Source organism: Strix aluco, chromosome 11 (assembly GCF_031877795.1).
Source record: "Strix aluco isolate bStrAlu1 chromosome 11, bStrAlu1.hap1, whole genome shotgun sequence".
In the NCBI taxonomy this organism is placed as follows: Eukaryota; Metazoa; Chordata; class Aves; order Strigiformes; family Strigidae; genus Strix; species Strix aluco.
The window spans coordinates 408,370-420,547 of NC_133941.1; the positions used below are offsets into that span (position 1 = coordinate 408,370).

Genomic DNA, 12,178 nt, shown 5'->3' on the forward strand with positions numbered 1-12,178 from the left:
ACTTTTGAGCTGAGAGGAGAGCTATCAAATTCAGTGTATCCAAGCCATTTGAATGAATAGAAGACCTCAGATATGTTAATGAGCTAATAAATTACCCTATGTCAGCTAAGCTGTAGGAACCCATCATGTCATGTGCTTATTGCACACTTTAAGCTCTTTGCAAGGTAGGAACAAAACCTTAAATCTTTATCTACAGGCTTTTATGTTCAGGCAAATGCATCCCGCCTCACCTCGCAATTGCAGTGGCCAAGACAACTTATATCCTGTGGTTAACACACAGCAGCTCAGTGTGTCAGTATGGGCTCACTCTTCACACTTTAAGGAAGTTTGGTCACTCAGTGCTAAAAACTAAACCACCGAGACAGTTGCTGAACAATGAGAAGATGCTTGTTGTTGGGGAGGTGGGGGGTTTTTTTTGTTCTTTTCCAATATTTTAATAAGAAGAAAGTGTGAGTGGGTGAAGTTTGGTAGTTCAAAAATCTTTGACAGTGTGATAACCAAAAATAATCAATTTGATACATAGACATCCAGTAAAACTGAAAGCTGACAAGTGAAATTTTGTTTAAAGGAAATGAAAGCAATTTCAACCACAGCTGTTTGCCCTTCCAGGTTGTTATTGGGGAAGGCACAGTGTTAAGAGTAAAAGAAATGTGTTTTGGTGGGGTGAGTGTATTCTCTATCAGTTAGACTCGTATCAGACACTGTGATGATGTTCATGCCAACAGTGTTGAGAAATGAAACACCAAGCCTACTTGGAAATTTTCCATTTCATCACTGTGCAGTTTTTTAGGTTGCAGCTTTATTGGTAAACTTAATCCTTTATGCACACTGGGCATTTTGCCTTGATTGTGGTTTCTGCTGAGCCAGAGCAATGTTGCATAGTATGCTAAAAGTCTTTATTTTGTATTTTACCATGTCAGGAAGAAGGAAGATAGGTTTTTATATGCAGATTTCTAACAGGTTAACCAATTCATTGCTTATTAAAAAAAAAATACTAAACCCGTTTAAAGACCATCACCCATTTACTAATCAAGTATATCTTAGGCTGTGTCTAAAATTGGAACTGGACTATGAATGCTCAAGATTTTACATTTGGTGCCGTCTGAGGAAAAGCAGAGCTGTGCAAGTAGGTGTGCCCAGGGTGAGTGACACTGCAGAGACACTCTGCCGTGCCCTGTGCCCCGTGGTGGCTGTGGGACACTAGTGGCAGCCTCTCCTGGTTTCTTGGAGGCCGGGACTAGCAGTGTAAGGTGCCCTCAAAACCGAGCTGTTTCTTGTCAGCAGCCAGGTACTTCAAGCCTGGTCTGCTGTCACCTCCTGGTAAGAGAAGGAGTAGTCCTGGAGACACACCTTCTCCTGCTTGTAGGCACGGCCCGATCATTACTGCTGGATAAGTGTCACTCTTGGATGGGTGTGGCCAGCGAGACAGGAGAAGATGGCTCACACAGCTGCAGGTGTTGGACCATTGTACCTAACAAAAATGCCCGAGGAAGATGAGAAGTGGAAAATAGAAATAAATCTGTTACGAGGAAATTTTTTTGGCTTGTGACAAGGATATAAGAGTTCTGTAGACTTGAATAAGCAGAGGAGCAGTTGAGACTGTCAGTGTTAAACTCTGCAGCACTGGTCAGAGCTAGGAGAGTATTACGCTGAAAAATGGTAGTGGGTGCCAGCAACTGCCTTCCTGATCTGTCAGCGGGTGAGAGCGGGCTGTCCTGAACAGACCCACCGTGGTCAGGTCTTGGGAGCTCGGCGCATCTTCCCGCATCCCCTCATTCACCACCATCACTAGACAGTGCCCCAGAGCTCGGAACTGATGGCAGCTAATGATCAAATGTAGCCGTTAGAGGTGAGCAGAAGTGCCACCAGTCCTGTCGTGGGGCCGTGTTTACCCACAGCCGGCTCAGCGCAGGATCAGCGCCCGCAGGCAGTGCTGGGGTCAGGGGCCCTCCTGGTAGGAGATGGGACCTGCCGTGCTCAGTGGGGTATGTCATCTCCCCGGGATGGTGGCCTGTGATGGTTGGCCATTGATTATAGCAGAGCAAAAATAACTGTGCTGATACACACCCACAGGTTTAGGCCCAAATTCTAAGCAATATCCTAAAGGGATACGGGTTTTTATGGTTTTTATTTCTGTCCTGGTTTAGCTAGGATAGGATTAAGTTTCCCCAGCAGTGGGGGGGTGCTCTAGCCGGGTTATTCAGATACCATGCTGACGTCACGTCCAGGCGCCAGAGCGCAGGAAGAATCGGTGAGCGTGTGGGGTTTGTGCAACTGCTCCTCTCACTGCTGTATCGGTACATATTTTGCTCTGTTCATTGTTATTACTGTTATTGTTGCTGTTTGTTGTGTTGCTGTTGCACTGCTGTATTAAACCTGTCCTTATCTCACCCCGGGGCTTTGTATTTCACTCCCTTTGTGGGGGAGGGGCAGCAGCCACGTGGTCTCAGACCCCGGCAGGGACTAAACCACCACAATTTCACAGTACGAAGACTTGTACCTTAGCGGTGTAACGTGTCAAAGTTCACTGTTTCAGGATTTTTATAGTTGTGGGTGCGACAGGGGAAGGGTTGAGTGTGCTGGCGGGCCCAGGGCCAGGCCGGGCTCCAGAAGCTTCTCCAGTGGTGGTGGCCCAGGGTCAGGAGCTGCCGGCCGCACAGTGCCCCAGGCTCGGCCGGAGCATCGCCAGCGTGTGCACCACCTCTGCTGCGGGGGACCAGGTGATGCGAGGATCTGCCTTCTGCCACCGGGGTCGTACCTCAAAAACAGGCAGTGGACACCCATGCCAGCAGCTCTAGCTGCCTCAAGAGGATTGTTGTTAGCTGCTATCAGCCATAAGGTCACAGCAGAAAAAAGTAATAGCTGAGAAGCATATAGTGTTGGGACATTGAAGGCATCTCCATCCTGATCCTGCGCCCTTGTTTGAGGGGAACAGAGCCCCTCTCTTCCAGAGCTGCCTTCTCTCTGAAGGCCTGTCCCTTGCTGTTGTCCCCCAGCAGCTGGTGGAGGAAGCACACAAGCCCAGAGTGGTCCCTTCGTGCTGTGGGTCCCAGCTCTGCTGAAGTTTGATTCTCTTTTCCCCTTGCTTTCCCTCCTGGCTGGAAGCGTGGTGTGTCCCAGATGGCCATGAAGCAGCAGCAGTCAGTAAACCCCCCAACTGCTAATTCTGCGCTGAGGTGCAGGCAGTCATCCTGGATTTGTCAGTTTTTCCTGTACCTGGGAAAATCAAAAGGAATGGAGGCTGAGATCGGGTGACTTTCTTCCCCTTCCAAAAGGGTGTCGAAGGCCGCCTCCATAGCTCTGTGTGCAGAGCACTGACAGATTGGCCTGAAGTGGGTCTGGATCATTGCATGAATAGCTGGAATAGACAAGCTCAGCAAAAACTTTTAAAAGTCTCTCCACCCTAGGTTATAAATATTGAGAAGTCCTTTTCTAAACAGACATCATTTTAACCATGTGTGCAAATCTGGTCTAGTAGCAATTTGGCAGGCAGCAGCCAGGTTTCTCCATTGTTCCTGTGGGAAAGTTGATTTGGTGCAGCAATAATCAGGTGAATGCCCTTGGAAAATGTCCTTGATGTTGATGGCCTCCTGAAGGATGGCCTGTTCGTACACAAGTTTACTCTCCGCCCTAGTTCACAGAGCCATCTTCTGGCTAATAACAACTCTGGCTGTGGGTTGTCATTCGGTGGCGCCTCAGTTTTGAGCTGCACCATCACAGCCAGCCGCGGTCTCTTCGTCGAGATTCAGCGTGTTGGTATTGTGAGATAAACTGGTTATAAAAAGCACCATCAATACGGCCGCGCTTCACATCAGGGCTACAGGATGCAATATTTATGGACTAACCTTTTGCTCTCTCTCATTATTAAGTGCCAGTAGAAACATTTTGTATACTTCTGGAAACGTGTGTCGGGAAAGGAAGGGCTGTTCTTCTTATGGTGGTTAAAACTGAGACAAGAAACTACCAACAGTAACAAGGAAAGCAAGTCCTATGCGGAGCATCCTTTGAGTGAAATGTAAAAAAGACAGATGTAGCCAAAACTAACTTTATCCGGTGGGTATGTACAGAGGAGGGGAACTCCAGTTCTGTGCCATGACTTTGAAGTCTAGGAGCTTAAATTAGAAGATAAATGTTAAATAATGCATTAGCTTAAAGTGCTTCTGATCCAAATGGTACCTTATACCATTAGGTTATTGCCGCTTTTATAATCACACACGGTTTTGTAATTTGTAGATGCCAGCAAGAACATTAAGGTGGCTTTAGCCCCTGTCCCTGGGTGGTAAGCACGGGAACAGACGGGCCCTTTCCAGGCTTGGGGGTTAATGTGGATCAAGCCCAGATATCTGTGATTAGGTCTTGCAGCTGTGCAGAAACTTACTAATCACCACATAATGACCAGAAAGTCTTATGCAAGATGCCCCTTATCACTGAGATTATTGATCCAGGAGTAGTGTTTGATTATTAACTCTTCACTGGCTATATAAAGTTCCAGTCAATAAAGGCAAATCTTGTGGCTTTGAGTCTGTAGTAATGTGTGTTCATTTTAAGACTTTATGATAGCAAGTCATCTAAGTTCTCCACCTGTTTACTTAAGCAAAATGTTGTAAATTAATTAGCTGTGTAGATTCTCTGACATCCTGTTAGTATGCATTGGTAAGTGTGGAGGATATAAATCTCATTACTAAATGTTGTCCTTTACAGGAGTTCTGTGGAAATTTAGCAAAATTATGAATTCAGAGTTAACTATAACCAATTAACTATATCTGGACAAAACTTAGAAGTGAACATCCAGTTCTTTGAGAGCTCTTAAATATTTAATGTCACATATTGCAGAAACAGATGCAAAAATTCAACCACATATTTAAATAAAATTATTTTGAAACTCCATTAGTTCCTCCGACTACTTGCCAAAGGCTGATTTCATGGTTCTCCATCTGCACTGAGACAGTGTAAGACATCAATACCTCCTACCAAGAGAGATCCTTGTTCCGCTTGAAGTGCCTATAAGGTTGTCAGCAGCTGCAAAACAGGCACAAAACCTGGGCTGAAATGGCTTATCAGATCGTATTTTCAGCATGTATTGTCAGCAGTTGGCTTTCTGAGATCTTTACCTGAAGGCTTAGTGCTTTACCAGCTGTGAAGAGAACTAGTAGGGAGTATGGCCCATTTTAAACCTTCACTGCAAACTGTCATTGTGTTGTGTCATTTTATGTTAAAGACATCTTTTATTTGTCTGACAAATAAGATTTTGAAGTCAGTGTTTTTTTAAGGGGGATTCTCCTTTCCCTGAAAGCAGTAGCAGCAGCTTTTAAAAAAGTTAGGGAGAGAGGTTTCCTTTAGTGAGAGAGAATACCTGTTTGTGGGTCCAGAAGTAGTATTGAGCACAAGCAAGGTCCCTTTCTCTTTCCTATTTTTCTTTCCTCTTCCGTATTTTATCAGGCTGATATTTTCAGTGTGGCGGAGGTCCCTTTACCCCAGGTACAAGGGAAACTACTCAGAAAACTGGGACCTGCAAGTAAGCAGTGATGCAACCCCAGTTGATCATAGCCATCGCAGAGGCTGTGAGACAGGAAAGGAAAGCTTTGCTGTTTGTCATTGTGTCACGCAGCACTTCCAAGCATTTTAAAGAGATGAGTCGTGTCTGTTGCAGCTCCCGGCATTAAGGATCCCATCTACCTTGACTTGGAAAAAGCCCCAGAAGTGAACCTTTCTTCAGGAACGAGCTAATGAGAAGGGAAGGAGGATGACTTTTTTTGTTGATGGATTCAAGTGCCATATCGGGAATAAGGTTTGCAGTGTTAGTAAGAGGTGCAAGATAGTTCCTGAAGATCCATATTTCTAGGGAGCCTGTGTTTTGGTTAAGGAGTTGAACTGCTTGAGCATCTTCCTTCCTGCTGTCTGTCTAAACAGAGTCCTTTGGAGCCAAAGTGATCTTTAAGTACACTGTAAAGCCGGTGTTTTGTACCCTTCTGTAAAAATGCAGTCATTTTGGATTTATCTAGGGGGGATTTTCTAGTTCAGTTAGAAGAAAGCTGAGCCTGTTACATTTCAAGCAGATCAGGAGAATTACAAATTCTTTGGACTTTAGGAAGAATGTTTTCTTTCTGAAGTTCTGAAAATGAGTTGACTGATGTTGAGTGTGCAGTCCCACTTGAACTCTGGCAACATTAGCTGATTTTGATGAGCTTTGTTTTTAGTCCATGTGCTCCGTGCTTAGTTGCTGACACATAAATCTTTAGTTGAACTGGGAGAAAAACCACACTACACAATATAGATCATTAATTTGAAAACTATGACAATGTTTGCAATAATTTTACTGTTTTACAATTACAGGCGGATAAAACTAAAGAACGCACTGTACAGTTCACGGGTGTTCTGATACTCATAATCTGTTTAGCTTGGATATAAAAAAGTACTTAAAATGTACAACCACAGATTTAGTCAGGCACAAAAAGTACATGATGAAGAAATTGATTTAACTTTAAAAGCTGTCACTCCTGTGACTATCAAGAGTTAAGAAAATGAAAACCTAACATACACATCCAGGCATAAGCTGCTGGATGTAATACTTGTTTAAATGTGCTGGCTGCCAAGCAAGTCCTTCTGCCCTAAGGTTTTAATAAGCCATTTTTCCTTTGCTTCTCCCCTTCCTTTCTTCTCCTCATACGTATGCTTGTGTGCATACACTTCCTTTCCTTCGTTCCTGTGCATCCATCCATCTGTCCGTCCATCCATACGCACCCCCTTGCTTTCTGCTCGCTGGTCTCCGCCCGGCCCGGCCGCTGCTGTGGGGCAGTCGATGGTGGGACACTGCGCGCCGCGCAGGCCGCCAGAGCCTTTCCTTCCTGCGGTGGTCGGCTGCCCGCCTGCAGCTGCCTCTGCGCCTGGGTCCTGCGCAGCTCTGTAATTCCACTTTCCTTGGAGGGGAGGGCTGAAGCTGCATCGTGCATATGTAAATGGCTGATTGATGCTTACATTAGAAGAGATTCTCTGAAGTTTTAGTCTTGAAGCTATTGGGAGTGACACAGTGACAGAAGCAGGTTCCTCAGCTGGCTTTTTATAACTAACATTCAGGATCTGTGGGCTGTACTTCTGTTCAAGTGCCCCCTTCAAGGACAGTTGTAGGTGGAAATTTTTCCCTGGCATAACTAACTTAACGTTTTCCCTCTTTATAACTGCATTTGGAAGTGTGAAAAATCTCCAGACGTGTAAAGAGGCAGAAGTGTTGCAGGAGCCTTTGCATACCTGGAAGCGGACAGATACAAGTGCAGTTTTTCTTGAGTGTGTTTGCCCTGCATTTGTGTCTACACAGGGTTGAAAGAGTATCACCTGTGAGTCTTCTGATGTTTGTGATCAGTTTTGTCTGCATTTGATGCAGAAGAAGAGATGAAACAGTTTGGGCATGAGAGAAGGCTGAGTCAGATTTTGTTTTCCCCATTTATGATGTTGGTCATGTTATCACATCTCTAGATGTTTAACCTGATATGTGTGATTTGATGTGCTGATACCAAGTGCTTGCACTTTACCGCCTTGTAATTTGGTTCATACCACTTGCTTGGCTTTCCGACTCTCCTCCCTCCTACCCGTTGTCCTTCCCTTGGAGAAGCTCATTCAGAAGGTTCAACGCAGATCTTGATTTCCTGAGCCTTGCAGTTTTCCTGTACCCAGAGAGTGAAAGGGGCTGATACTCCACCTTATTCTCCTGTTACTGAAGTGCTGTGTGCAGGCACTAGGTTGGCCTCTTAGTCATCCTCTCTGAATCTCTGGAAGCAGGACCTCTACAAGTATAAAGCCTGTGTCCGAACAGGTATTCCAAACCCAGGATCTTAATGACTAGTTTCAATACTGGATTAAAAAAGAAAACAAAACACAACAACCACCAAAAAAAGTTTACTTTGCCACAGATTACTGAAGCTTCTGGTTTGCACTTGCTGAATTTGGGGCTCTGCCTCTATTTCTCCCAATGTTCCTCTCTGATTTTATGTAGCTTTCTATTAAATGGAGCGGTGCGGTTTCTGCTGCAGGAGAAGGCTGTGCCAGGGTAAGCTCTGGGAAGGGTCGGGTTTGAGCACCTGCTTGCTTTTCCCACTTACCTGCTGTGCATCAGTTGTACCCGGTATTCCAGTGGTCTCAGAGCGAGTAATGGAGTTTAGAAATCTGAACCATAAAGCTTTAGAAACAGCAATGTCCCAAGCTCGACAGGACAAAGTCACATATTTCACATAAACTAGCAAACTGTGGATCTGCTTTTTCTCTTTGAATATGCCCACAGCGATGAGGGCACGCGTGGTGCACTGGCCATACCGGTGTTGGGCTGCACTCGGCTCCCGCGGCCGATGGGTTAATCCTGCGGCGGGAACCCGTGGGGGCAGGTCTGGGGTGGCAGGGGCAGCCCCCACGGTGCCCAGGCCCAGTCCTGAGCTCTTGGCTCCTTGTGTCTCTTGAGGACTTGGAGACAAATCAGGGATGTCCTTGCTACGGCACCGGCCCAGTTTTTTCTGGTAATTATAGTCTGCCTTTTTAGACTCCTCTGCCATTTCAGTTTCAGGGTTTTGTCTTCCTGTAACTGTTACTTTTGTGTCCTCATTTTCCCAGTTTCACTGATGCAGAGTGTACTGTTCCGTTGTTGCTGTGAGGAGCTGACTAACACTGGCTTCTCTTCCCATCAGTTGTATGTGCGCCTCAGGTGTTCAAAAAAGGCATTTCACGTATGAAAAGCTCTAGATAAGGGGGAGGGCCTGGAGGTTGCCTTTTCTCCGCAGCCGAAGCACCACTTTAGGGAACAGCACAAGATGGAAAGATCACCACTCAGTTCTTGAATTTTCCACCAGTTTCTCACTCTCTCGCTTCATACTTCTCATTACTTAATACTTGGCAGCATTCAGATTTCCCCAAATATATGGACCTAGCTCCTGCTGTGTGTTTTCCCCAAAATTTCTGGTTTTAACAGGTCTTGGAAAGAGTTCTCATCTTGTTATAGGGGTCATATGAGCATCTAATCTCCATAAGTTTTTAAGCTGCATGAAAGCTCATTTGTGTGTCGTCCCCCCCCCCATCCCTCCTCTCTCCAATTTTACTGAGTAATTTCAGGAAGGAAATGCCGTAGAACAGAAGCGAGCTGCCCGTCGCTGCAGGTCCCACGCTGCCGACGCCGCTGGGGACTTGCAGGCGGAGGCTGTGGGGTGGTGCAGGGAGACGGCCCGGAGCGGCGAAGGGCCCCGTCCCCTCCCTGCTGCGCTCAGCGCTGTCTCCATTTATGAGGCTTTTCCTGTTCTCGGCTTGGACACCTGGGAACGTCTGCATCCCCCCGCGTTACTGAGGCTCGATCCCCTCATCTGGCTTGGGCCGCGGTGGCCGTCCCGCGTGCGAGGCTGTGGGAGAACCGAGGCGAAGGCAGCAGCGCCGCGGGAATCGCTGCGGCACTGAGACCTGCACAGGCTCGCTGCGAGGCTGCGACTCGCCAGAGTGGTTTGAATTTCGTTTGCATGGAAGAGTTGCTGTCAGTGCTCTTTTTACGATGTTTCTATTTCTTCGTGGGTCTAGAAGTCTACTTTTAACAGCTGGTAACATCAGTGCACTGTTGCCACACTGTGGGATGGAACAGAACTTACTGAAGAAAACATGCATTCCTCTTTGACAAGGAGTGAAACTGATTTCTCTTAATGGAGGTGATATTCAGCCTGGTAGGTTGGTTTTGATTTTATTGCTCTGGAAAGCTCATGAAGGCTGTATGATTATATTAAGTAGAATAATGAACATATTTTTGTTGATTCATTTGTTGCGTCATATGGTGAAATGCTCTATCTGAATAGTAGAATTGCTGGGCATCGAGCTGGGTTCTACCCAACATAAACTGCTTCCTAAATAAGGCTAATGACATTCTGTACAAGGAATTTCACCTCCCTTCCCCTTCACCTCTGTTAGGTGGGATCTGCCATCATTAATAGATGAAAGGTCATAGAAATCTAGAAGCTTCTCAATATAGATCCTGTTTTTGAGAGTGAAATCTGCCATAAAAATGTAAAACAGTTCCTTGAAAAAGTGAATTGTGACCTTTTTTTTTTCTTAATGTCTTGTCATTGTGTTAGATCACGATTCCAATTTTAGAGTGTGCCCTGAACTTGCACAAGTATAGAAATTGTTTCAGTTTCTGTATTTAGCCCAGACAGTTTTCGGTTTTTTTAGTGGAGATTTCTCACTAGACTCTTGCGACAGGGTGGATGCCTTTTGGCCTGGTTCTTGCTCCTAGTTGGTCTGGAGCACAGCTGATAAAGTCAGAAGTTATCTGGCAGGCGTGCAGCGTTGTGCAATACAGTGCAGTGCATTGTTGTAAAACTCTTCTGCGTGCCCAGGATGACTGGCTGATTTCAAAGATTTCACAGATGTGGGGTGGGATCCTCAGTTGGTATAGGTCAGTGACTACACCAATGTTTCTTTTTAAAAGCCTTCTTTACAATGGCTTTGCTAGGCTGAATAGACAGTGCTCTCGTGATCAGAGAATCTCCATATCTAATATTCCCATAAGGTAATCAATTTTTAGAGACCCTCTTACCATTTAACCCTGAGAATACCCACAGAGAAGTGGCAATATAAATGTCAGTTGAATTAGATTTCCTCTAATTTCTGGTCTTTGCAATCATTTTCATGGCACTGCGTTGCAGTTTTGAATATATGGTAATAGGCAAAGTTACCTTGTTTTCATTTCATTGGTGTTCTGCGCATGTTTCTGCCTCAGTTCCTGCAGCAGCGCTCGCTGGAGCTCCGCCTCGCGCGCAGACCCGCTGAGCGAGGGGCGGCAGCGAGGCGGTTGTTGTAGTGGCGCCTTGCAGAACGGGGTTAGGAGCAGCCGTTTCTGGTACAACAACGCTGGTACTTGTTGGACAGTCGGCTCTGGGCTGCAGAGCCCAGATCTGTACCAGGCTGGTGCGATGTATTCACGATTTGGTGGCCGGGTGCAGCCCCGCTGCAGAATTGCACCACGTACCATTTGGGTTGCCACCTTCCTTCTTCCTTTCCCTTCTCCCCTTGTCCTTCGTGTCCTGTTCTCTAACATCACAAAACGCTTTTGTGGATGTATCGTTTGGTATCTCCACACCAGCGTGGCTTGTCTCTGCATGAATCAGACTTTATTGTTCTTTTTCTATGTAATGTTTTCATTCTCAATTCCTGTTCTAAATGCCCCTTACAGTATACTTGCTCTTTCATCATAAGGCTTTTCCAGAAATGCCACCTGACATACCAGTATAATTTAAGACAATGGGGTTTTTAGCTGTTTTGTCTCTAACCCTGGTTCCTACAGAACACATTTTCAAGTTTTAATTCCTCTTTTATCTCTTCTTTCCCAATGAAAACTGAATTTTGCTCTTAATATTTTCTTCCATATTGCCCATGGTTTGAGTCAGTCAAGAGTTTTCTTCTCTGTTCTATTGCAGAAGTTTATATTTTATGGATTAACATTTCAGTGCAGAATTTCTTCACAGTACCTGCGCGTTACTGCAAGTTAAGAGAATGATTTAAAAAAAACCCCAAACCTACCAAACCCAACCACTGTAATGTCTGTCAGAGCCTCCAAGAGTCATCTGGCTCCAAGGGACAGACAAAAAGAAAACATGGAAGGTTACGTCCCCGTATCCATGCTGGCTGCAAACATGCTGCGTGGCTAACGCCATAGGGAATTAAAAGCCCACTTTAATTCTGACGGTTTTAGCAGTTCCTGGTATTTTAGCCTTGGGAGCACCTTGCATACTCTGAATTAATGGTTCTGAAGATCTCAAACTTAGCTTATATATGGCTTGGCTTTGTGCTCATCTCTCTCTTTCCTAGTAAGCAGTAATACTTGTTACAAACAGGAAATAGCAGGGAGACAGAGAAGAGCGAGGGGAGAAGCAGCCATGAAGTGAGAGGAGCTTGTTAAAAATGACTCTGCAGGAGCAGGGCTTGGTGGCGTAAGGTACTGTGGGTCAGAGCTGTCACAAACAGGGTGATGAATCTTTGCTTTACATCTAAATATAACAGTAAACTAACCTTTCTTTGACAAGGACGTCGTGGGTAGTGGTTAAGAGGTGGTGGTTTTGTCAGCTGTGGTTAAAATGCTGTTGCTGGCTCCGTTTTGTACTTGAGTCCTTGCTGTGACGATTACTTTCTAATTACAGTTTCAGCCTTTCGGGAGAGCATGTTA

The 12,178-nt window shown here is 45.5% G+C and overlaps 1 protein-coding gene across 8 annotated transcripts in view; it reads left to right on the forward strand.

Moving 5' to 3' along the window:
• The window catches only part of TMCC1 (transmembrane and coiled-coil domain family 1), a 120,914-nt gene that overhangs the window by 82,160 nt on the left and 26,576 nt on the right, over window positions 1-12,178 (forward strand). Inside the window, exon 1 of one of the 8 annotated variants that reach the window (XM_074836536.1) lies at window positions 9,489-9,683. The exons of the other annotated variants lie outside the window; for them this stretch is intronic. Coding sequence (XP_074692637.1) covers window positions 9,663-9,683 — 21 coding nt within the window. The 5' untranslated portion in view covers window positions 9,489-9,662. Of the gene's footprint in view, window positions 1-9,488; window positions 9,684-12,178 lie in introns of those variants that run through there. 8 annotated transcript variants of the gene reach the window in all.